General features: G+C 36.6%; 5 protein-coding genes across 5 annotated transcripts; 3 read left to right on the forward strand and 2 right to left on the reverse strand.

Annotated features, from left to right (window-relative positions):
- Nucleotides 1-193: 193 nt before the first annotated feature.
- On the forward strand, nt 194-5,272 carry LOC108844029 (uncharacterized). The gene is made up of 20 exons (XM_018617225.2): nt 194-711; nt 857-995; nt 1,116-1,447; nt 1,561-1,642; nt 1,723-1,987; nt 2,180-2,238; nt 2,361-2,450; nt 2,571-2,662; nt 2,749-2,847; nt 2,936-3,013; nt 3,172-3,256; nt 3,341-3,399; nt 3,520-3,589; nt 3,711-3,802; nt 3,924-3,986; nt 4,070-4,136; nt 4,220-4,432; nt 4,526-4,642; nt 4,734-4,886; nt 4,976-5,272. The coding sequence occupies exons 1-20, from the start codon at nt 314-316 to the stop codon at nt 5,084-5,086; spliced, it is 2,664 nt and encodes an 887-aa protein (XP_018472727.1). The 5' UTR covers nt 194-313; the 3' UTR covers nt 5,087-5,272.
- LOC108844030 (protein REVEILLE 1) lies at nt 5,139-7,252 on the reverse strand. Its single transcript, XM_018617226.2, has 5 exons — nt 7,084-7,252; nt 6,628-6,711; nt 6,425-6,536; nt 6,275-6,336; nt 5,139-6,147 (listed from the first exon to the last, which is right to left on the reverse strand). Exons 1-5 carry the CDS (start codon nt 7,114-7,116, stop codon nt 5,383-5,385), a joined length of 1,056 nt encoding a protein of 351 aa, XP_018472728.1. The 5' UTR covers nt 7,117-7,252; the 3' UTR covers nt 5,139-5,382.
- A 1,369-nt stretch (nt 7,253-8,621) lies between these two features.
- LOC108844290 (UTP--glucose-1-phosphate uridylyltransferase 1) lies at nt 8,622-13,001 on the reverse strand. The gene is made up of 19 exons (XM_018617519.2): nt 12,843-13,001; nt 12,687-12,734; nt 12,401-12,492; nt 12,204-12,294; nt 11,730-11,790; nt 11,577-11,654; nt 11,440-11,490; nt 11,272-11,345; nt 10,922-10,994; nt 10,756-10,813; nt 10,530-10,642; nt 10,192-10,224; nt 9,878-9,930; nt 9,724-9,799; nt 9,588-9,644; nt 9,413-9,496; nt 9,248-9,346; nt 8,978-9,154; nt 8,622-8,901 (listed from the first exon to the last, which is right to left on the reverse strand). The coding sequence occupies exons 1-19, from the start codon at nt 12,908-12,910 to the stop codon at nt 8,875-8,877; spliced, it is 1,413 nt and encodes a 470-aa protein (XP_018473021.1). The 5' UTR covers nt 12,911-13,001; the 3' UTR covers nt 8,622-8,874.
- A 2,045-nt stretch (nt 13,002-15,046) lies between these two features.
- LOC108846491 (glutamate decarboxylase 1-like) lies at nt 15,047-17,437 on the forward strand. Its single transcript, XM_018619718.2, has 8 exons — nt 15,047-15,154; nt 15,253-15,457; nt 15,782-15,982; nt 16,074-16,288; nt 16,388-16,641; nt 16,751-16,803; nt 16,880-17,055; nt 17,137-17,437. The coding sequence occupies exons 1-8, from the start codon at nt 15,069-15,071 to the stop codon at nt 17,435-17,437; spliced, it is 1,491 nt and encodes a 496-aa protein (XP_018475220.1). The 5' UTR covers nt 15,047-15,068.
- Nucleotides 17,438-18,499: 1,062 nt separating this feature from the next.
- Nucleotides 18,500-22,830, forward strand: LOC130501862 (glutamate decarboxylase 1-like). The gene is made up of 8 exons (XM_056996685.1): nt 18,500-18,683; nt 18,774-18,978; nt 20,172-20,372; nt 20,456-20,670; nt 20,811-21,064; nt 21,521-21,573; nt 21,665-21,840; nt 22,376-22,830. The coding sequence occupies exons 1-8, from the start codon at nt 18,598-18,600 to the stop codon at nt 22,689-22,691; spliced, it is 1,506 nt and encodes a 501-aa protein (XP_056852665.1). The 5' UTR covers nt 18,500-18,597; the 3' UTR covers nt 22,692-22,830.
- The last annotated feature ends 557 nt before the right edge of the window (nt 22,831-23,387 follow it).

Below are 23,387 nucleotides of genomic sequence, written 5' to 3' on the forward strand. Positions count from 1 at the left end.
AATTCTAAACAAAAAGTAATAGTATCATATTTTTAACATATGTAACAATTTTAACAAATGATTATGTTAATTAGCAATTAATAATTTGGAGAACCAAACTTGATATAATAAGATTTTTCGTTTTAACAATTTTTTTTGTCAATTTAACATTTTTACTGTTTTTACATAATGATCACCCGCGTTTTAGACTGCAAACCAAACCGGAAAGACATTCGTATCACGTTCACTATAAAAACGACGCCGTCTAAACACAAAAGCCTCCCAAAACCTCCACCGTTCTCCAATCCCTGTCTCCTCCGCAACACCCACAACCATGTTAGACGGCGGTGATGTTCAAATCCTACGCGGTTACGAGCTCCGTCTCCTGCGCTGCACCGTGTCTTCACCACCGTCAGACTCTCCTCCCGAATCCCAACCCGAAACCCATCCGCACGACTCTCTCATAAACTCCCTTCTGTCCTCCATCGAGTCCGGAGACTACCTCGGAGCTCTAGACTCGGACGCTACTAGGCTTATACTAGGCGACGCCGAGTTGGACCTGGTTGACTCCGTTGATTCGGCCGAGCGAGTTTACTCAGAGCTTCTCGTAAAGGTCGAAACTTTCGTGGTGAACGATTCGTCTGATGAAATCGACAAGGCTCGCCGTGCCGTTATGGTGATGTGCTTAGCGATCGCGGCTGCTCTTTGGTTCGCTCGTTGTAATTTGACCGGGTAAGTAAGCTGCCGAGTTATTGCAAAACTCAAAACTTTACTGATCACTTGTCGGTTATTACAAAACTCCAACGAGTCTTTTTGTATTGTCTTATTTATTTATTTGAACACCAGTCTTATTGTTTTGTCTTAATCAACTTGTTAGGCCGACTGATGGATCAACGAAGTGTTCGTTGCCGTTTAAAGTATCAGAAAGTAAGGAACTTGGTGAATGGGAGAACTGGGCAAAGATTCAGCTCATGTCTGCAGGCTCTGACTTGCTCGGCAAGTTTTCTAATCTCCAGGTTACTTACTTGCTATATATTTATTATTATGATCCTTCTTTTAAAAGTAGTAGTTTTGATCTTTTGTTTTGCAAGTGAACTCTACCTAAAACCCATCCTACTTTTCTTCTTCTCCTGCAGCACTTAGTGTTTGCTAGATTGCTGCTTTTAAAGTTGAAAGATTTGTTGTTCGAGACAACTGCTACTGAGACATTTGAACTAAGGAGCGTTTCGTGGTGGATTGTCAGAGTGTTACTTATCCATCAAAGAGTTCTACATGAGCTATCTTCTTCTTTGTTTGATATGTTGCAAGTCTATATGGCTGAAGCTCTGGACCATTTTGGAGACTTGGAAAAAGTTGAAAGCTATTGGGGTGATAAGTTGCTTGAAGGAGAAGCTTCATCCATAACGTCAACCATCCATCTGGAAGCTTTTGTATTGCAATACATGTATGGAAGGATTGATCCCTGTCGGTAAGTTATCATCGTCCCTGCCTACTTTGTTTACATGTTTATAGTTGAAAGCTATTGGGCTACTTCTAGTACTATCTTATTATATTGGTATTGATTTGGAGTAAAATTGTCAGGTTGCAGCTTGAATCAGCTAAAGCAGCATCAAAGCTGGAGCTTTCTGTTAGTGGGGCTTTTGGATTCCGTACTGTTCACCAAGTAAGCTATGAGATTTTTATTTTTTTTTGGCTATATGTATTCAACTTTGTTATTCTAAGTACCTCTGGTCTTTGTTGCAGGTAGAGCCAAAGGCACAAATGGTATTGATAGCGAATACTAGCTCATCCAATGGGGACGTGAGGCTGGCCACTGAGAAAGCTGATGTTGGATCTTATTATGAAGCTTGGGGAGGTGAAGCTCCTGAAGTATACATGACTCCAAAACTAGTGAACGATGAGAGTGAAGCTGGCAAAGATTCTGTGGCCTTAAAACCAGTCGAACAGGCAATGGTTTTGGCTCAGTGCCTTTTAATTGAGAAGGCTAGTCGGAACGACGAGATGCAAAGTAAGTAAACCCAAGTTGTGACTGCAATTATGTTCTGTAGAGAGCTTTGATAGTAAATTAAGTCACCACACCTAAGTTGTGACTGCATTTAAAAATGGTGAAGAAGATGTCTGCTCATGCTTTTGTGTCTGAATTAAACTATGTCCGTTAGTTTTATTTATATATTTTAATACTTTTTCTTTTTCCCTGCAGGATGGGATATGGCTCCCTATATTGAGGCAATTGATTCTCAAAAGTCAACATATTTTACTGTAAGCTACTATCTTTTCAGTTATCTCAGTTGACTAGTTTAAAAATGTTGGTTTTTCATTTCGTCTTAGCCAATGCAAGTGAAACAAACTAACTGACTTTTGTTCTATGGACATGCTATTAGCTACGGCGTTTGTGTGACTTACTACGTGTTCGATGGGAATCAACTCGGAGTCGTACAAAGGGACGTGCCCTGGAGATGATGGATAAACTGGTATGTGTGCATTATCAAATTAGTTTGTTCTTCTTTTCCCACTGTATTCCTCACTCGCTTAGTAGCATTATCTCATCACGTCTATCTATCAGCCTAGTTTTGATAATTGTCCTTTATTAGGTTGAATCTATCAACAAGAGCGATCCTAGAGTATCGGAAAGGATCCCTTTATGCTTTGCAGTCCATCTTCCTACCATTCCTGCTTTGAGAAAGTAAGTTGTTATTTTTTTTCTTATGCCCCATGTATTGAACTCCTCTTCTGTCTCATGCACTGTACCGATTTGATTCTAAACAACAGGGAATACGGTGAGCTTCTCGTGAGTTGCGGTTTGGTTGGGGAAGCAATCACAATATTTGAGAGCTTGGAGTTGTGGGATAATCTTATCCACTGCTACTGGTAAACTAAACTTCACTTATTTTTTTTCCTTTCCAATATGGCTTTAATGTTATGTCCCTAAGCTTATTTATGCGATGTGAAACTTCAGCTTTCTGGGGAAGAAATCAGCGGCTGTTGATCTCATCAATGCGCAGCTTTTGGAAAGGCCAAATGACCCAAGATTATGGTATGTTAATCTTTTGTTATCACCATCACTCTGCTCTTCCTAGTGTTCGTATATCTTATTAAATGTCTATTTCTGTATTAGATATTTCTATAACCTTTGTTTATATTACAATTTTACAAAGTTTATTAAGTTAGTTTGATGCTTAATATTTGTCTCAGGTGTTCACTTGGTGATGTTACGATTGATGACTCCTGTTACGAAAAGGCCCTGGAGGTTTCAAATGATAAGTCAGTTCGTGCTAAGGTAGTTTGTTGAGACACATGATGTAATAATCTTATATGTTCTCTTTCTCTCAGTTCACGCTCTAATCATCTCTCCACCTTGTAGCGTGCTCTTGCTCGCAGCGCATACTATCGCGGTGATTTTGTGAAGTCGCAGATGCTGTGGTATGTTTGAACAATATGCTTCCGTTTTTTTCTCTTCCTAGACAGGAAATCGATTTATAATTTTTTAACCCTTTAGGCTGATGTGCTTTTTGTGATGTCTCATCTTTTCCCCTACTTCAGGGAGGCTGCAATGGCCTTGAATTCTCTGTACCCGGATGGTTGGTTTGCTCTTGGTGCTGCTGCACTGAAGGTATTAATTATCATACATCTTCTCCAACATGTTCTCATTCCAGATGTCAATAAACAAGATCTTGTTATTATCGTTGAGTTGAGAGCGATACTAATTTAACATCTCCTACATTACTCCATAGGCTAGGGATGTTCAGAAAGCACTCGATGCATTCACGTTTGCTGTTCAACTTGATCCTGACAATGGAGAGGCCTGGAACAACATTGCTTGTTTGTAAGCACTTCAGTTTTCACGCATGCCTTACTATATATCTTCACGTCACTTCTCACCTACTTTCTCTTAACACATTTACTATGGATGATGATGCTGAATGCGTAATAATGTATTGGTGCAGGCATATGATTAAAAAGAAGAGCAAAGAATCATTCGTTGCTTTCAAAGAAGCGCTTAAATTCAAGTATCTCTCTTTCCCCTTACCATTTATAACTCGAGTTGAGAAATTGATAGTGTTAGTAACTACAAAACACCGTGTATCAACAGGCGAGATAGCTGGCAGATGTGGGAGAACTTCAGCCATGTAGCTATGGATGTGGGAAACATTGACCAGGTATATGAGTTTGATGCAGTTCTCCCTATATCTGTTTGATGCAGCTATATGAGTTGATTCATCTGTGTGTGTTTTTTTTCCAGACCATTGAAGCTATACAACAGATACTGAGAATGAGGAAAAACAAGAGGATTGATGTTGTTTTATTAGACCGCATAATGACAGAGTTAGAAAATAGGGATTCAGCATGCAAGTCGTCATCTTCATCGGTTGAATCAGTAGAAACAGAACCGTGTGCTGCAACACCAGCTGAAACTCAACGTCAGTTAGAGTTGCTTGGGAAAATTATTCAGCAGGTTAGCAAACTATTTTGATAACTATCTTTGTATCGTCTCAGAGTCTAAGTTTTCCTTTACGTGATTCTTGCTTGTGGATAATCTCTCTTATAGATTGTCCGGACAGAGAGTACATCTGAAATTTGGGGATTGTATGCAAGATGGAGTAGAATCAAAGGAGATCTTATGGTATGCAGCGAGGCACTGTTGAAACAAGTGCGATCCTATCAGGTATATTGATGAGTCATTATTAATGGAAACGGCTCTTTTGATCTGTGAGCAGCATTCTGAGTTCCAATCTGATGATATCTCTCTCTCACAGGGATCAGAAGTGTGGAAAGACAAAGAGCGTTTCAAGTTGTTTGCAAGAGCATCACTGGAACTTTGCAGAGTCTACATGGAGATCTCAGTGTCCACAGGAAGCAGGCGAGAACTCTTTAGTGCTGAGATGCATTTGAAGAACACAATCAAACAAGTACGAACCAAACTGATCATTTATTAATACACACAATACTTAATAAGCTCTATGAGAATAAAGGTTGACATGTGTGTGCGTGTGTGCAGGCCACAGTGAGCTTCTCGGAGAGTGAGGAACTGAAGGAGCTTGAAAGTTGCCTTGAGGAGGTGAGAGATGTTATGCAGAAGAGTGAAGAGACTACGAATAAAAAAACATGAAAGAAGAAAAGACTTGTCAACTATATAGATAGGTTAGTCCCTGGTTCCTGAGTGTTTGTAACATTTTATCATTTTTCTTGTTTGTGTCAAAGACGATTTTGAGATCATTACATAATGGTTCTTATAGCATAAAGATACTTGGGACGATCTAGATTAACAGAAAACAATACAAGTGTTTTACAGTTACAGTTTATGCAGAAATTTTAGCCTAAACAACAAACAACACTATTGATGAACATTAAGAAGTTGAATGAATATTGAATTGAACGACTTTGGTACCTGAGAAAAGAATCTGGTTACAAGGAGAGGCGAATCTCTTCTTGTTCTGCTTCTATAACCATCTTTCTCTTCTTGTAAGGACCAAATCCTCTTGAACTTGACTCAGAGGCTGCTCTTCTGAGCTCAGAAAATGCAGACCTCTCGCTAGGTTTAAACTCCCACTGACATACCATTCTCTCGGGTTCTGAGCTCTTATCCGTGTGCCCTGTATCATCGACCGAACCGGTGTTTGAACCAGTCGATGATCCTTCGTTTTGGACGGCCATTTCTGAAACTAAGCATCTGTTTTCCACCACTTCTTGCTTAGGAGGAGGGGCTTGTATCCAACAGCTCAAGAGTTCTTCTTGTGGGTTTGTTATCATGGAGAGTTTCTGTGGTAATGGCTGAATCGGTGACTTGCAATAAGCTGTTGAAGTTGTTAGAGAAGAGGACATGTCTGAATCAGCAGATACCAAAACTATCTTCCCAAAGAGTTTAAGGCTTTGCTTTGTGCGTGTGTTTGGAGTACTTGCAAGAACAGCCGGAGGTGATGCAGAGGGAACAGGGGACAAGCTTCGATTGGGTGAATGTGAATCAGAGGAACCAAAGGCTTCTGATCCAACAGGGGACAACACAGAGGTTGGTGATCGGTTGTCTCGTTCTGAGGGAGAAACCGACCTACTCGTTTGATCTCCCTCGTTCACCAACTTGCGTGGGTAAGGATGCATTGGTTTTCTCTTGGGACGAGGAGGCGGTATCACAATCGAGCTCCCATTACTTCCTTCAGTTGCTTCTCGAGCAACCTGTGTAAAAGACAACAGAACAAAGCCAAGTCAGAACACACGCATGTCTCCGAAGAACGTATGTAACAATGATCCCTTTGTTTAAGCAGTTTTTGGTACAGTTTATATGAACAAGGGTTATATAGACCTTAGAGAAAAACTTCTGAGCATGGCTTCGAATCTGAACTGCAGTCTTTGTGCCCACATGTTCTGTTAGTGATATTTTGATGGTTAAGGTATGTAAAGAGACAAACTTATAGAAAAGTGCTATTATTACTACATCATTCAATTTTATTACCTTTGATTCGTCTCCAGGCTCGGCCGTATAACTTCAAGGCTTCGACAAACTTATAGTGTTCTCCATCTGTCCATCTTTCTCTTTCCTTTGTTATAATATATGGTTTCCTCACCTAAAAAAAAGAAAGACGAAACTGGGCCAAAAGATCTTCACTTTTTACATAACAATACAGACACATTAGAGTATGTCAAAAGAACAAAAACCTTGGGTGCGTAGTCATTAAATTGTATCTGCGTATCTGAAGTTTCTTCAACTCTGCTCCTCGGAGGAGAAGGAGCTTTGGCACCCTGAAACAAACACCACCAAGCCAAAAGGGAGGGAACCTTTAGGAAAAAAAAAACATCATCTACAATTTCCTCACATGGTACAAGTTCTGTTACTTTACCAAAAGTAGCATTGTATATCATTCACAAAATGTTACGGCTTTGTATATCTACAATAAACCTTTTCTTAATAACAACCCACAAATGTAGTTGCAACACACAGACTTACTCATAGCTCCAAAAGAAACAAAATGCTAGTCTTTAACTTGAAGTTGTAAGACAAAAAACTCAACTTGAGGTTTTTTTTTCTTCTCTAAGCTCATAGATTGATTAGCTGAGGAGAAACTAAAATGTGGATAAAAGAAAATTAAAACAGAGCAAGATTTGAGTTCACACCTGAGCATTCGCAGTCAACGGAGGCGACTTCATAGTTGTTCGCTGGATTAAAAGAAAACTAAGCTTCTGCTACGAAAAAAGGAAAGAGCAAATGAAGAAAGCAGAGAGAAGGAATAAGTGTTTTGGGGTCTGTGGAGGAATGAAAGAGTGAGAAAAAATAGCAAGATAAAGAGGACGCCACGTCAGCTTCTGCTATGTGCGCTTTTCCAAATTTTTCTTTGTTTTTCTCCCCCAATATTTTATTGAATGCTCGAGAAACAGATGAAATCTTGTGGCTCACCTTCAAATGCCCCCTCCATTTGACACGTGTTGCTCGTGTGGTTGGTTTCTCGCTAGTTTTTTTTTGTTTGTATAATAAAAGGATAATGAAAAACGTTCGGGAAATATGGATTTTGCTGGACCGAGAAACGTGAGCCGCCAGCTAAATATCTTCTGTCGATAAATTAATACATGGTGTGGGTCGCTCCATTACGAAAGCCTTTTGATACATACTTAATATGTTGCCATCATATCATTACAATTATTTTCAGCTTTTTCCTTACTATTATGTTTATCTATTGTTCAGGTCGTAATCAATCCTCTTAAATGTGTAAGATAATTAATTAAATCCTTTGGTTAAGCATATACTAAAACATAAGCAAACAAGTTTAATGGTCCGTAAATCACACACTTTAATTTGAAATATATTAGAATGCACTTTTGTCCATGTCACTTATTCTTACATTTAGCCGACTGTTCTACACAAAATTGACACGCGGGAGAAGACGAAGGCGCCACTGGCTTTTTTCCTGTTACCGAATTATTGTTATCGCAAAAAAAAATCCTCAGCCACGTATTTTCGTTCTCGCTGTGCTTTAGCACTGGTTATTTGTTAGGCTTGGTGGTGCTTGGGAGTTAGGCAATTTATTATATTACTGGATAGTGTGAATTGACACGTTACACATTTGCGATATGTTTTTTTATTTTTCTTTCACCACCATACATTTATCTTTTGCGATATCATTCCCTTTAGTTATGTGGTTCATATTCGTTGGCCAACATCTTTTTGTCCTGCCACTTTAGAGCCAAACGGGATAAAAAATGAAAGAATCAGATATTCTTTTGAAATAAAGGCCTCTGACTTTTGTGGCAATCAGTGTGAATGTTCTAAACAAAGATAAAAAAAGAGATTGGAAAAAAGATGTGTGGACCTGGACCAGTGTAGAAAAGGCCTGACCAGTGAGCAGTGAAACTATTTATGGACCAACCGTATTATCTTTGTATTTTTTATGATTTCTTGTCGTTCACTTTGGATTTCGAGTTGGTAAAAGTGGTCCAAGTAAGAGTAGGAAATAATTTGCGACAACCGGAATATGGTATAGAAAATTGGTAGGAATAATTTTTTTTTTTTGAAACACAAACTGGAAGGAATAACTTATTCTGACTAATTAGTTGAAAAACTAAATAAAATATAATATTTACTCTTTGTTTTTTTTTATTTGTTTCATAATATTTAAATTCTCTCATATATTAAGATGGTTCTTGGGAAAATAATAAAATTACTTTTTAACTGATGTTTTCACTAACATCTCCATTGATAATATCTAGAAGAGTATCCCAACAATAAAAAAGTGAAAGAAAAAAAATACTCAAGCAGGGAAAGAGAAGAAAATAGCTCTGTAAAAAGAAGATAAAAAAACATCACTTGTCGTGTTATTCTTGGGTATCTTTTACCTTAAAAAAGTTTCATCAAAAGTGCTTTCATGTATAATAAGAAGAAGAAGACTGCATCAAGGATCTTTAAACTTTTCTTCACAGATCCTCTGGACCGTTGATGTCCTGTAACAACAACACGCACAAGTTGAGTCTAGTGATGTAGTTCTTACAATATCCTCCCCGGGAATATAAACGTTACCTTATCCTTGACCACCGCATTATCGGGAATTTCAAGTTTTGTCCCGGAGTTTGCCTTCACCGACACTTTGCCCTTGAGAACAACGCCTGAGCCAAAGCAGACATCACCAGAGACCTTAAGGCTATCCAGCTCAACTATACTCGGGATGGACTTGAACCGGCTAAGGAAGCTCGCCACCTGTTTTATTAACCCAAACCAAAGTCAGTTATATTTTATAAGAGTGTAATACTCTTTACAGGGAGCACATACAGGGGAAGAACGTTCTCTTACCTTTTTGAACTCGGGTCCCAGTTCGATCGCTGGGTTTGTGAGGTTTGTTCTAGCTTTGTTCCTTGTGACAAAGCCATCCACGAGAGTGTACAGATCAGACTGTAAAAGATGATTAGGAATTATTAGCTCTCTGTTGCGTGTTCAGTGGATTATTTGGAGCTTTACCTGAACAAGAAGCAAGTCTGAAGTTGCCTTCACTGGTAAGAACCGTGACCGAGGTACATTCACACCGATTGCATTTTCAAAAAACTGTTTGAAGACAGGGAAGCATTAGAAGAAGGTCACGGTTGTGTTTCTCTTAAAAACTGCGTTGACGAAATAAAGAACAAAATCTGCATACCCTTATAGCAGCACCAGCTGCAGTTTCCAGTTGAAGAACTTTGACTCCATCGACTTCCTGAGAAGAGTTTACGACAAATCATGCAAAGTTGCAATAGCCTAATTGTGCAGGATGGTACGATTTGAAAAACAGGTACCTTCGGGTTTGGGATGATCTCCATCTTAAGCGCATCAGCTTCCACAAGCTTTTTGATGGCTTTCAAGTTAACCCAACTGTAAAGCTAAACAGGTAAGTCTCCGAAAATAAATCTATTATCTTCCACTGTTTTGAGGACCAGATAGATTACTTACAGGTTGTTCGTGTTGAAAATCTTGAATTTCTCAATTGATTTGAATTCATTTACCTACCAAAAACACGAGTAAGGTAATTCTTAGTCAGACGTAATAACCAGAGATGAGCAATTTCGTTTCATGCTCAGAGCAGCAGCAACTTTTTTATGACATGTTATGAGCGAAAAATGGAACAAGTAAAGCTAATGAAAAATAGTGTCTGATTGCTACAAGAATCTCAAGGAAGCTCTCGTGAAAAGGAAATCTATATCATAAAAACAGAAAGATAAATTTAAATAGAAACCACAAGGAAAACAGAAGAGTTGTGGACTTACATGCTCATCAGGTACCTGAGCAATCTCCAGTAGCTGAGTTACACATCAGAAAAGTCAAACTTAGAAGTCAGTAAGACTATTATATTCTCCTTTAACAGAAGAACAATGAAAAAGCGTCAGGATCATGAGTTGCAGAAGACAACGACATATATCTCCATATATTATTTAACTATGAGCCTGGATACCCCTATGATTTGAAGGTGGCATGCACAATAATAAGGAGAGATATTGCAGAATGCACAGACAATGTTCAGTAGGTACTAACACCAAGTTTTATTAGTAATTTTCCAGTAATCTTGCAGCCAAATAGCTATATCTAAACAGGAAAGGAAATCTACCTGTACTTTTCCTTCGTAGGAGATGAGAGTTCCTCCCTTTACATCAGCTAGGGTTTTTGGTGTCACCTCCATACAATACTCATTTTTGTTTTGGATCAGGTGCTTCAAGATTTCTGAAGCAACATCGAATAAATGACAGCCAATAATTACTCTCTGATTCAATGTTACTTTTGCAGATTGCAACTAAGCAAAAGCAAACAGGAAGAAACCAAGAAGAAGATATTACTTAAGTCGACGACAGCGCCCAAGTTGTCTGAGTTGGCAACGAACACATACTCCTTACCCTGAATAGTGAGAAACCCGGAATTAAAATTGGCAAATGCCAAAAGTCACAAACGTATCAAAAATCAGTTCAGGAGACAAATAGTAATATACTAGATCAAAGAAATAACCTGTGATATGAAAGCATCAAGCTTGCCACTGTTCATGAGGGATGGGAATACATCACCGTGACCGGGAGGATACCTTCACAAAAACACCCTTTATAATTGGTGACAGAATAGAGAAGGATATTCACATGCAAATGGAATCTCAAATGCAAATGGATATGCAATACTATAGGAAAAAATTCCATCAGGATTGCAGCATTTGATTGACAAGGCTAAATGAGACTCATAATGATTGTAAGCATAGACTAGACCCCAGGACTTTTTGAAAGTTTTGCATGATAAGAAAAAACCAAAATACAGAAGGCAGTGAAATTACAATATAAGTTTACTAGTCTACGAGAACAAAATCATACCAGCCATCCTTGTCAGTCTTTCCTTTGCTAGGCCATGGCACAAACTCGTCAGCAACAACACGAGGATACTTGCTCTACACAATTAAAGCCAACATTGTTAGTTCCACAGTTGACCTAGATCGTTCAAGTAAATGAAGTTTTGGTTTCTTGGCATTGACATGAAAGTACCTGATTAAAAGTGTGAATATCAACATTTGAGTTGGTGTACTTCTCCACAATCTGAAAACAGACAAAAAGCAGCCAGCCTACAAGTATTAGATAAATGTAGAACTAAAGAGAAGTGAGTCTCGGTGTAAAAGAAGTACCTTTTGTGTGTCATCATGGGTATTGAATGAGTTCATGAGAACCAAGGGAACCTTGCATCCATACTTGTTGTTGAGATTCTGTGGAAAATTGAAAAATGAGGTAACGTAAAAGCATTAAGATTAGAAAAGAAAAAAAAACGGAAAATGACAAACCTCGATCTGGATAACAATCAAGTCAAGAAATGTTAAACCATCACGAACTTCAATAACCGATCTGCACAGAAACAGGAAAAGACAAATGAAAAACCGATTGCTAGAAGAAAGAAAATGTCGCATAATACATCAGGTAAACTCAAGAAGATTTCCATAAAAATGAAGTTATAAATATGGACTGTGTGTTCTAGGATGAACTTGTTCACCCCTGAAGTTCAAACAACTACCATATCCCTGCCATTATCAAAAGCTAACAGTGAATTGTTTACTAGCTACACAAGGATCCGCTAAGTCCACTAGCGATAGCAATAAATCCTATAGACCAAGAGCGCAGTCCAAAACCAAGGAGGACATGATAAATGTACTCTCCACTTAACTATCTCAAAGAGATTAGATCCACTACTCATATCAAGGATAAGCCAAAAATCGAACTAAAAAAAAAAACTGATAGTGACGCAAGACTAGAGAGCTTACTTTGGACCAGTGCATCCCATAGTCGTTCCCAAACCTCCATTAAGCTTTAGCACAACAAGCTTGTCCAACAGATACTTAGTCTCGGAAGCATCTTCATTACATTGCAAAACATAATTAAAAAAAAATAAATCGTATATGCATCAGCATAAAGAATGCAAACTCCAATAATACAGATTTTGTATCATTCGAAAAAATACCTTCAGAGACGTTAGCCATTTTATCGTAAGGAACAACGATCTCATCAGTAGGAGTCTGGATCTTGCTCCACTCAATGTGCTGAGCCTCACCGCTAACAAAATTCACACGTGATAGAATTTTAGAACTCATTCAAAAAAAGTTTTTTAGATCTGTTCCCAGATCCGATACGATACGATACTTGCTGCATCGATCGTTTCTCAACTAACAAACATAACTCCGTTTCAATGCAAACTAAACCGTTTAATCTTAACAGCAACACAAAAACTCGATCAGCAAAGGACGAACCTCAGGTAGCGAGAGACGAGGTTGATGAATCCGCTCCTCTCGTTATCACTGAAACAGATGAAAGAGAGAGAGATTAAACGATGAAGAAGAAGATTTACCAGATCCAGAATCAGAATCTGAGAACGAGGAAAATGAGAGAGAGTGTGTGGAAGAGACCTCATCTCCTTAAGTCCATCGGTGGCGGATTTGAGCTGAGGGAGCTTCTCGATCGCGGCTGCGGCCATGGTTTGTTTTTTTTTTCTGAAACGAGAGATTCCGATCTAGAGATGTTAATCGCAGAGAGGTTGGAGATGAAGGAGTGTTGTGGAATCAAAGGGGAGGGGTATTTATAGTATGGGAGAGAGATAGTGGTGGTAACGAATGAATCGTCCGTTGTTTTCTCTTTGCCATTTGTAAAACAGTAATCCCCCACACCTCGTAATCGTCCGGTGGTGGTTTTTACTGAACCGGTCGGTTTAAGTATTTGAACCAAGTAAATCGGTTCAATTTAGCTCAACAAATTAAATGTTTTATTGCATTTTTCGCTATTTTTCTATAAAGCTCGGAAAAAAACTGAATTCTTATGATGGAAACTGAATTCAAATCGAACCACAAATACGAAAATGGATCGTGACTTTTAAATTTATATATATTTTTTTCAATTTGTGAAATCTAAACCGGATAATAAACCAGTTTTTAATTTAACTCAAATCTGTACAGAACCAAAAAACCATATGGAACACCCTTGTCCAGTTCTTTTTATTATCATCATCATCGTTACAAAACTAAATTAAAATTATTATTCATGTGAACGTGGAAAAAACGAGTACCACGTCTTGCAGGTAAGCTTAGCTATCCATTTCCGATGGTGCAGTTTTCACGTACGAGAAAAGATATTTTGATGTTGATAGGTTATTTACAAACGTAAGAGTTTAACTTCATTGTGAACTGATGAAATGTCATATAACAACTGATTAAAATGGTGTTAAAAAAACAACTAACTAAACGATTTTGTAGGAGTGGATACTTAAGGGATACTAATCAGCAATAACAGCTCATTGCAAACAATATCATAAACAAAACAAACATGCCAACTGACAACATATACCATTGTTTATATAGGGGCCTTCCTTAGAATTCATTACAATATGTTTTTACCAATCAGAAACATCAAACCGATATGAGTATGAAACATTATAGAATCACCGGAGAATAGTCTTCTCACTCAGAACATTATTTGAAAGAAAACGAACCAAATAGTTTGTAAATTGTGAAAACATGTGGATTAAACTCTCACTGAGTATCATCTCATTTAAGCATGGCTTTGATCCTTTGAATTGTGGAATTATGTTGTGCTTAGATCAACGGGAGTGTAGACAACTATACTTTCTAATGCATCTCTACGAAGCCGTTGTGTATTATAATCATCTCACTAGGTGAAAAATGCCTAACACGGTACCTAGTAGATAGTAATAGTTTAAATTGAGGATTCATTGTGGGTGTCTTTATTGTGTGTTTATATAACACTATTTATCAATTTTTTCGAAGCAAATCGCGTTCAAGCCTCACATTCAAATGTTATATAGACACCGTGATGGATATCAGAACATGCCCAGTCTTACCATTTTTCACTTTTCTATTTGATAATTCATGGAATGACGGATTGGCCTCGTCTTCTACCTAATTGGTGCGACTTCTGCGCTGTGTCTACTTTTTTGACCACCTATAGAAAGTAGAAACCATACCATATACATATGGTCGGAGCCTTACTTTTTTTCCACACGCATCTTCTTCCGTGTTATAAACTTATAACAATGTAAAAAAACATAAATGTTTGGTCTAATTGTATAAAGAAAAACAAGATATTCCGCTAATTTAAACAAACTATAGGCGTTGAAAGAAATTTTGGCAAAAAAGAGAATTTTGTCATTTATGAGAAGGCATTTAATTTTTAAAATATATGGAATTTTCCTCGAATCCCATTAATCTTATACGTACTTGGCACGCATTGCATATTTTCACCCTTTTTCCAAGTATATTTCTTTTACAAACCGAAATCAACAAAATGGAAAGAAACGAAATCGTTTTTCCAATGTGGTTTCATTCGTGTCAGGACCCTTCTGATTCTAACCAAACTTCATAAAAAAGTACACAATATAGGCCTTGCGAAGAAATTTAACTTTCTAAAAAGAAAAAAAAAACGAACATTTCCAAAAGCATTTATTTCAAAATATATTATTACCCAAGTAACTCACATGGTTTTTAGGGTTACCTTTTTTGATATCAACCACCCATATATATATAAAGCGTTCCACTTCTTCCTGGAAGCTCCATCACCACTTCTCTTGACCTTGCTTTCTCTCTTATTGTCATTCCGTGGGCATTCTCTCCCTCATCGTCGTGATGGTGCTCTCCCATGCCGCATCGGATTCGGACATCTCCGTCCACTCCACATTCGCATCACGATACGTCCGAACTTCGCTTCCTAGGTAACATACAACTTAAAAATATAAAAATCTTGATCATGTTATATGCATGTAATAACTCTATTATAATGTGGTTTAAAACGTATGATATCTCATATCAGGTTCAGGATGCCTGAAAACTCGATTCCAAAAGAAGCTGCTTATCAGATAATTAACGATGAGCTGATGCTTGACGGTAATCCAAGGCTAAACTTGGCCTCCTTCGTGACCACATGGATGGAGCCTGAGTGCGATAAGCTCATCATGGCCTCAATTAACAAGAACTACGTCGACATGGACGAGTACCCTGTCACCACCGAACTCCAGGTTTGTACTTTAATCAATAATATATAGAAGTCATGATAGTTTCAAAACAGAGTTTATACTTAATTCTATATCGGATTATATGTGGAGATAATTTTACTGGATCTTGAGAATTTTTTCTAACGATATTGTGATATCATGTGACCGAAATATCACATGGTATATTCTTTATGTTGTTTTTGGGTTTCTGTTCATTACCATTACTAGTTAGCATTATATAACTTTTCATAAGATATATGGTTGAGGTTAACCTTTATAACGTGTTACGTTCTTATTCAGTAAGATTATTAACGCTAAACAATCTTTTTCTTACTATTACTAAAACAGAACCGATGTGTGAACATGATTGCACATCTATTCAACGCACCGTTAGGTGAGACGGAGACGGCTGTTGGAGTAGGGACCGTTGGATCATCTGAGGCCATAATGTTGGCTGGGTTGGCCTTCAAGCGGAAATGGCAGAACAAGCGCAGGGCCGAAGGCAAACCCTTTGACAAACCCAACATCGTCACCGGAGCCAATGTTCAAGTAATTAACGTTTCTTCAAGTTTAATATTCACAATTAAATTATGCTTTTGAGCAATGTCTAATTAATAATCATGAATCAAATTGGTTTTAGGTGTGTTGGGAGAAATTTGCTAGGTACTTTGAGGTTGAGCTTAAGGAAGTGAAACTACGTGAAGGGTATTATGTGATGGACCCAGAGCAAGCTGTTGAGATGGTCGATGAGAACACTATATGTGTTGCGGCCATTCTTGGTTCCACTCTTAATGGAGAATTTGAAGATGTCAAACTCTTGAATGATCTCTTGGTCCTGAAGAAAAAAGAAACTGGGTAATTATATATTTCCTTCATTATATCAATGGATCGTTACACACTACTGTATGTCTAGTACACTAAGTAAAACAACTAACATATGCATGTTTTTGATAGATTGGATGTACCCATACATGTGGATGCAGCAAGTGGAGGATTCATAGCACCGTTTATATATCCGGAGTTGGAATGGGACTTTAGACTGCCACAGGTTAAGAGTATTAATGTGAGTGGTCACAAGTATGGACTTGTGTACGCTGGAATTGGTTGGGTGGTATGGAGAAACAAAGAGGATTTGCCTGATGAACTCATCTTCCATATCAACTATCTTGGTGCTGACCAGCCCACTTTTACGCTCAACTTCTCCAAAGGTAACGTACTTCACCACTTAAGTATTACTATTAGTAGCTCACTCCAGAATCTATAAATTACTTCCATTTTTTTCTATATATTTATTGATATTCTTTTTAATAAACACAGGTTCGAGTCAAGTCATTGCTCAATACTATCAGCTTATCCGATTGGGCCATGAGGTGAGCCATGAATATCGATTTAATATATTATGCTAATTAACTAAGAATTACTTACTAACTAAAATGTATCAAACAGGGGTACAGAAACGTGATGGAGAATTGCAGAGAGAACATGATCGTGTTAAGGGAAGGGCTTGAGAAAACAGGAAGGTTCAACATCGTATCAAAGGACGAGGGAATTCCACTTGTCGCTTTCTCCTTGAAAGATAACAGTTCTCACACTGAGTTCGAAATCTCCGAGATGCTTCGCAGGTTAGCTGTCTTGAATATGATACTCTTTGTCATTTAGAAGCAGTCATTGTGTTGTTATATTTACGTTTGACTATGATGTAGGTATGGATGGATAGTGCCGGCATATACAATGCCAGCAAACGCCGAGCACATAACTGTGCTTCGTGTGGTCATCCGAGAGGATTTTTCAAGAACACTGGCGGAAAGACTTGTGATGGATATTGAGAAAGTGATGCATGAGCTTGATGTGCTTCCATCGCGAGTGATCCACAAAATTTCACTTGGAGAGTTGAAGAGTGAAGATAACGGCGACAACATGGTGGTTACGGTGAAGAAAAGCGACATTGAGAAACCGAAAGAGATCAATGTCAAGAAGAAGACCGACAAGCCCGTATTTTGTTGATGTCAGACCTTCATAGGTTGACTTGTTTTTGATAGTTTTTTTTTCCTATTTTTATTGCATTGGTTTTAAATTTTGAAAGACATATCATTTATCTTTTTCATTAAATTGGTTTTAAGTTTTGAACCAATGTGATTATTAATCACACATTTATTTTGGAGACATTAAAAGAAAATTAGTTTCTTATTTCAATAAACTATTCTTAGTTTCTTTGTTTTGTCAATTAGACTCTTATATGATCTTTTTTTTCTTGTAACACTATTTCTATTTTGATTATATTACAGAAAACAAATAAACTCTGAAAACAAGATTTCTGTAATAAGATTGTTCAAATTTATTTTATTATATGCTTTCATACTCTTTGATTTTTTTGTAGATAGATGATGAAAACTAGCAACTCGTTATGATATTCGGCCGACTCAATAATAGAGATCGAATTAAATAATGTCAACTTTACAGTTAATTTAATTCTTAATAATCATATCATCAATCGATCGGCAAATATTATTACAAACATTAACTGTGCACTACGCATGATCTTATGTAATCAATGATGAAATATAATATATTTACTCGCATATTTTACATTACGAGGCCTATCATACTAGAAAAATTAAGAAGAAACCTTACCGTATTGGTCGATACGCGTTATCTTCCGCGTTTCTAAAAATGTAAAAAAGTAACCAACGTTTGGTCTAATTCTATCGACCAAACGATTGCTGAGAGAACATTTATTTAATACATGAACGAATTCATAAAACGCTTATATATTTTCCTCGGATCCCATTCATCATTGACTTATTAGCAAGCATTAAATATTTCTACCGTGTTAATAAATCAAATTTCTTAGAAATCTTTATTATGGAAACAAAATATAAAAGCTATCGTGTTTTCAAACAAAACTTCTCAAAAATGCACTGGGTTTAAAAAAACTGAAATGAAATTAATTAGAGGCATTATTCTACTAAACTTAAATAAACACTCCATTTCAAAATATATTATTACACAAATAAACCCATATGGTTATCATTCAATATCATTTATTATTGATATAAAACCCCCGCTAGGTGTTTCTCCATTTCCTCCAATCCCATTCATCACTTTCCTCGATCTCATTCTCTCTCTCATCATCATCTCGTGTTATTCTCTCTCTCATCGCCGTGATGGTGCTCTCTCACGCCGCATCGAATTCGGACGTCTCTGTCCACTCCACATTCGCATCAAGATACGTCCGAACTTCACTTCCCAGGTAGCATACGATTAAAAAATATAACAATCTTGATCATGTTATATGCATGTAATCTTCATTATAACGGAGTGTTAAAAACGTTAATATCAGGTTCAAGATGCCGGAAAACTCGATCCCAAAAGAAGCGGCTTATCAGATAATAAATGATGAGCTGATGCTTGACGGTAATCCAAGGCTAAACTTGGCATCCTTCGTGACGACGTGGATGGAGCCTGAGTGTGATAAGCTAATTATGTCTTCCATCAACAAGAACTACGTCGATATGGACGAGTACCCTGTCACCACCGAACTCCAGGTATTTGATTATATAATATATAGCTCATGATCGTTCAACATCGAGTTAAAACCATAATTATATATCGGTTTATATATGGAGAGAAATGATTATAAGATCTTCAGCATTTTTTCTATCGATCTTGTGATAGTATGTGGCCGAGATATTATATGGTATTTTTTTGATTGAATACATTTTTGTCTATACCATTGTTGATTAGTATTCATAAGATGCATTGTTTTAAATCTTGTTTTGTGAGTATTTTTTTCTATAATTTGTTGGTCCTATATATTAATATTTGTTACTATTATTAGTTTGTATCATCAATAATAAGATGCTTTAACCATCACATGGAGGCCCAGTGGTAAGCGCCAAAGAGGAAACGCCCTAGGTTCGACATGCGGTGACTATTGGGGCTAGCGTTAAATCGTAAGAATACGTGGGTTACCGTCGGCCTCGTGGGATTAGTCTGGGCGAAGCCTGGAACCCCACGGTTATAAAAAAAATAATAATAATAAGATGCTTTATTATTGAATAATTTTCCACATGTATAAATGCGTGCACTACGCTAACACCTATCTTGACTTTTTCTATGGTCGTGTTTATTACTTTTGGATTCATTTGGAGTAAACTATAGTAATTAGTGGGAATATTGGTAGTACCTTATTCCTCAAATACCAGTCATTTTTGATGATATTTGATGATCGGGCCATCACTGAAATTAAAATACATATATATAATATAACAATATCCAAGTTATACCTTTTTAGCAAAAAAAAAAAATATCCTAGTTATACTCTAAGTTACAAGTGGTTAGATTCCTCGTATTTTGAATTGAAAATATAAAGAGTATGAATAATGTATGATATATTGCAGGATCAAATCTAACATTCATTCATAGTTACAAAAAAAAATCTAACATTCTATATTATCTTCAGATTAGAGTATGATCGTAATTTTCTCCATCAATTAGCTGACCGTATTTATTCACATTATAAGATTTACACGATCTCATGCTGGACTATAGAATAATTGTAGTTTTATGACTAATTAATCTCCACCCTTTTGAGTATTATTTTAAATTTACACAAAAGATCGGTGAGGATGCTATTCACTAGGAGTATTATAGTTAAGCATCAATCTCGGTGTCAGTAAGTCATTAGCCACACTGCTTTTCACTAATTAATCATTATTGTTTTAATGTTTTTAAACAGAACCGATGTGTGAACATGATTGCACATCTATTCAACGCACCGTTAGTAGAGACGGAGACAGCCGTTGGAGTAGGGACCGTTGGATCATCTGAGGCCATAATGTTGGCCGGTTTGGCCTTTAAGCGAAAATGGCAGAACAAGCGTAAAGCCGAAGGAAAACCCTTCGATAACCCCAACATTGTCACCGGAGCCAATGTTCAAGTAATTAACGATTATTCAAGTTTAATGGTAATAGTTAAATTTGTGTTTGATCAGTTTCTAACAATAACGTATCAAAATGCTAGGTGTGTTGGGAGAAATTTGCTAGGTACTTTGAGGTTGAACTTAAAGAAGTGAAACTAAGCGAAGGATATTATGTGATGAATCCGGAGCAAGCTGTTGAGATGGTCGATGAAAACACTATATGTGTTGCGGCCATTCTTGGTTCCACTCTTAATGGAGAATTTGAAGATGTCAAACTCTTGAACGATCTCTTGGTCCTAAAGAACAAAGAAACCGGGTAAATTGATTAGTTTTGTACCAATGGATTGTTATACACTATACAATATATTAGTAGTACTATAGTTAGAATATTTAAAACGTTTACACTAATCAAAACAACTAATAACTGCGTTGATATATGTTTGCATGCTTTGATAGATGGGACACACCAATCCATGTGGATGCGGCAAGTGGAGGATTCATTGCACCATTTCTGTATCCAGAATTGGAATGGGACTTTAGATTGCCATTGGTGAAGAGTATAAATGTGAGTGGTCACAAGTATGGACTTGTGTACGCTGGGATTGGCTGGGTTGTCTGGAGAAACAAAGAGGATTTGCCTGAGGAACTCATCTTCCATATCAATTATCTTGGTGCTGACCAACCCACTTTTACGCTCAATTTTTCCAAAGGTAAGTTTAACTTAGTGATGGTCTAAGTTATTGTCTGTTTTAATTATTTTTATTGCTATTCCTAATCTTTCTTGTTTGACTTATACGTACCAGCCATGATATAAATTGACTAACATCAAAGTGACGGAGGTTAAATATCTTTCTACTTTAATATACAAAAATAAAGCCACTTTAAAAATTAGTCGTAGGTGATCATCAAAGTGATGGAGCAATAGAGGTTAAACTTTTTTCCACTTTTATCAATTTTGAATAATTTAAGAAATAGGTAAGACATGAACATGATACAAGTCAAATTTGTTTTCACTTTAGGTATGGTATAACGTAACTTAAGACGGCGTCATATTAAAGTGTGATTTTTTTCCATATATTTAGAATTTTTGAACATTTTATGAGTTGTATTTTGTTTTCACTCATCGCCAATCACTCCTCATTGATTTTCCTCAATAACGCGCGCAGGTTCGAGTCAAGTCATAGCTCAATACTACCAACTTATCCGATTGGGCCACGAGGTGAGTCAGTTCGTGACTACTGTAAATGCTATACATCATGTTAAGGCTTAGTAACTAGAAATTCCTTAGTAAAATAAAATGTATCAAACAGGGTTATAGAAATGTGATGGAGAATTGCAGAGAGAATATGATCATGTTAAGAGAAGGACTTGAGAAGACAGGAAGGTTCAACATCGTATCAAAGGATGAGGGAGTGCCACTTGTTGCTTTCTCCTTGAAAGATAACAGCTCTCACACTGAGTTCGAAGTCTCGGACATGCTTCGCAGGTAAGCTTCTACTTTTTTAGCGCAAAATATTTATTTAGTAAAACATAGTTATCTAATTAAAAATTATACTATATTAACTATAGACCAACTGTACACAAACATATGACATCGGAATATATTAACGGTTTTCTAAAACTTGTTACTTTAGATATTTTTGTTTTCTCTCACCTAATTAACTTTTATTTTATATTTTTAATTAATGAAATACTAATAGAATATCTAAATCTTATTTGAGAAACCATAGAAACTGTATATAATATCCTAAAGAAAAGTGTCATTTATTATTTTTAAAATAATTATATAAATGAATTAAAAAATATTATTTTTGTAATTGTATTTTGATAATTTTAGCAATGGAGATGCTCTAATGTTTCTTACTCTTTCTCATTTCGTTCATTGTGATAAATGATTTATGCACTCAAGAGTAAATACATAAATTAGACGTTATTGATACTTCAAAGATTCATAAAAATAAGTAACTAGATTTGTGTGTGACTATAATGTATCTATAATTTTATTTATATTTAAAACGTAGGTACGGATGGATAGTGCCGGCATATACAATGCCTCCTAACGCACAACACATAACAGTTCTTCGAGTGGTCATCAGAGAAGATTTTTCAAGAACACTAGCAGAGAGACTTGTGATCGATATTGAGAAAGTGATGCGTGAGCTAGATGAACTTCCTTCACGAGTAATTCACAAAATTTCGCTAGGAGAGGAGAGTGAAGCTAACGGGGATAACTTGATGGTGACAGTGAAGAAAAGCGATATGGAGAAGCAAAGAGAGATCATCAATGGCTGGAAGAAGTTTGTTTCAGACAGGAAAAAAACAAATGGTATCTGTTAACTGAATATTATATAATGAAAATGTTTGGACTGTTTCAATAATGCATTTTCATTAATTCGTAGATTTGAAGGTTTTTACTTTTCTGTTGTTGGACAATTAATATTTCGTTTGACTAATATCTTTGATATTATTGCGACAATTTAAATAAAGTTTGTGTGTTTTGTTATTAGTTTGTCATCCATTATAAATAGGTTTAGTGAGTCTAGTAAATGCATAATATTTGGCTTATAATAGAATTGCTAATTATCTTCCAATAAACACAATCTTATTATAACTGAACTTTTATAATGTGCAACAATAAGCAAAAGAAAAGTTACACAACGTAGTAATAAACTCTTTTGATCGATATAAAAGATTTATTTATGATATTTTTCAAATAAATTTTGAGCCGGACTAGGAGAGTAGTATCATGGCTAGATCAATGTTTTTAACATAGTTGTTAATGAAAGGGTTACAAAACGACCTGACAACTGCATGCTTACAATTTTCATTCAACTTCTTGATCGTGGCGCAACATTCAGAACCAACGGTTATTTTTTGGTTAACATTTTCATCAAACAATTTGTTACCATATTGCAACTAGAAAAGCACTCCTTTATTTCCCGATTTGGGCTGTGTTTGTGGATAGCTAAGGGTGCCTGAACGTAGCTCTTCGTCATCTATTGGGTCAATGAATTGAGATGTGACACAGCTTGA

This window comes from Raphanus sativus, unplaced genomic scaffold (genome assembly GCF_000801105.2).
Source record: "Raphanus sativus cultivar WK10039 unplaced genomic scaffold, ASM80110v3 Scaffold0313, whole genome shotgun sequence".
Taxonomy (NCBI): Eukaryota; Viridiplantae; Streptophyta; class Magnoliopsida; order Brassicales; family Brassicaceae; genus Raphanus; species Raphanus sativus.

Excerpts from the sequence above, each read along its gene's own strand:
- LOC108844029 (XM_018617225.2), top strand. The coding sequence starts at position 314 with ATGTTAGACGGCGGTGATGTTCAAATCCTACGCGGTTACGAGCTCCGT. Across the intron at positions 2,451-2,570 it reads TGGAGATGATGGATAAACTG|GTTGAATCTATCAACAAGAG; the intron begins GTATGTGTGCAT and ends GTCCTTTATTAG. Across the intron at positions 3,400-3,519 it reads GTGAAGTCGCAGATGCTGTG|GGAGGCTGCAATGGCCTTGA; the intron begins GTATGTTTGAAC and ends CCCCTACTTCAG.
- LOC108844030 (XM_018617226.2), bottom strand. The coding sequence starts at position 7,116 with ATGAAGTCGCCTCCGTTGACTGCGAATGCTCAG. Across the intron at positions 6,712-7,083 it reads CGTTGACTGCGAATGCTCAG|GGTGCCAAAGCTCCTTCTCC; the intron begins GTGTGAACTCAA and ends TGTTTGTTTCAG. Across the intron at positions 6,337-6,424 it reads AGCCTGGAGACGAATCAAAG|AACATGTGGGCACAAAGACT; the intron begins GTAATAAAATTG and ends TATCACTAACAG.
- LOC108844290 (XM_018617519.2), bottom strand. The coding sequence starts at position 12,910 with ATGGCCGCAGCCGCGATCGAGAAGCTCCCTCAGCTCAAATCCGCCACC. Across the intron at positions 12,493-12,686 it reads CTCGTCTCTCGCTACCTGAG|CGGTGAGGCTCAGCACATTG; the intron begins GTTCGTCCTTTG and ends GAATTTTGTTAG. Across the intron at positions 8,902-8,977 it reads ATGCGGTGGTCAAGGATAAG|GACATCAACGGTCCAGAGGA; the intron begins GTAACGTTTATA and ends TTGTTGTTACAG.
- LOC108846491 (XM_018619718.2), top strand. The coding sequence starts at position 15,069 with ATGGTGCTCTCCCATGCCGCATCGGATTCGGACATCTCCGTCCACTCC. Across the intron at positions 15,458-15,781 it reads CTGTCACCACCGAACTCCAG|AACCGATGTGTGAACATGAT; the intron begins GTTTGTACTTTA and ends TTACTAAAACAG. Across the intron at positions 16,642-16,750 it reads TACGCTCAACTTCTCCAAAG|GTTCGAGTCAAGTCATTGCT; the intron begins GTAACGTACTTC and ends TAATAAACACAG.
- LOC130501862 (XM_056996685.1), top strand. The coding sequence starts at position 18,598 with ATGGTGCTCTCTCACGCCGCATCGAATTCGGACGTCTCTGTCCACTCC. Across the intron at positions 18,979-20,171 it reads CTGTCACCACCGAACTCCAG|AACCGATGTGTGAACATGAT; the intron begins GTATTTGATTAT and ends GTTTTTAAACAG. Across the intron at positions 20,671-20,810 it reads CTAAAGAACAAAGAAACCGG|ATGGGACACACCAATCCATG; the intron begins GTAAATTGATTA and ends ATGCTTTGATAG.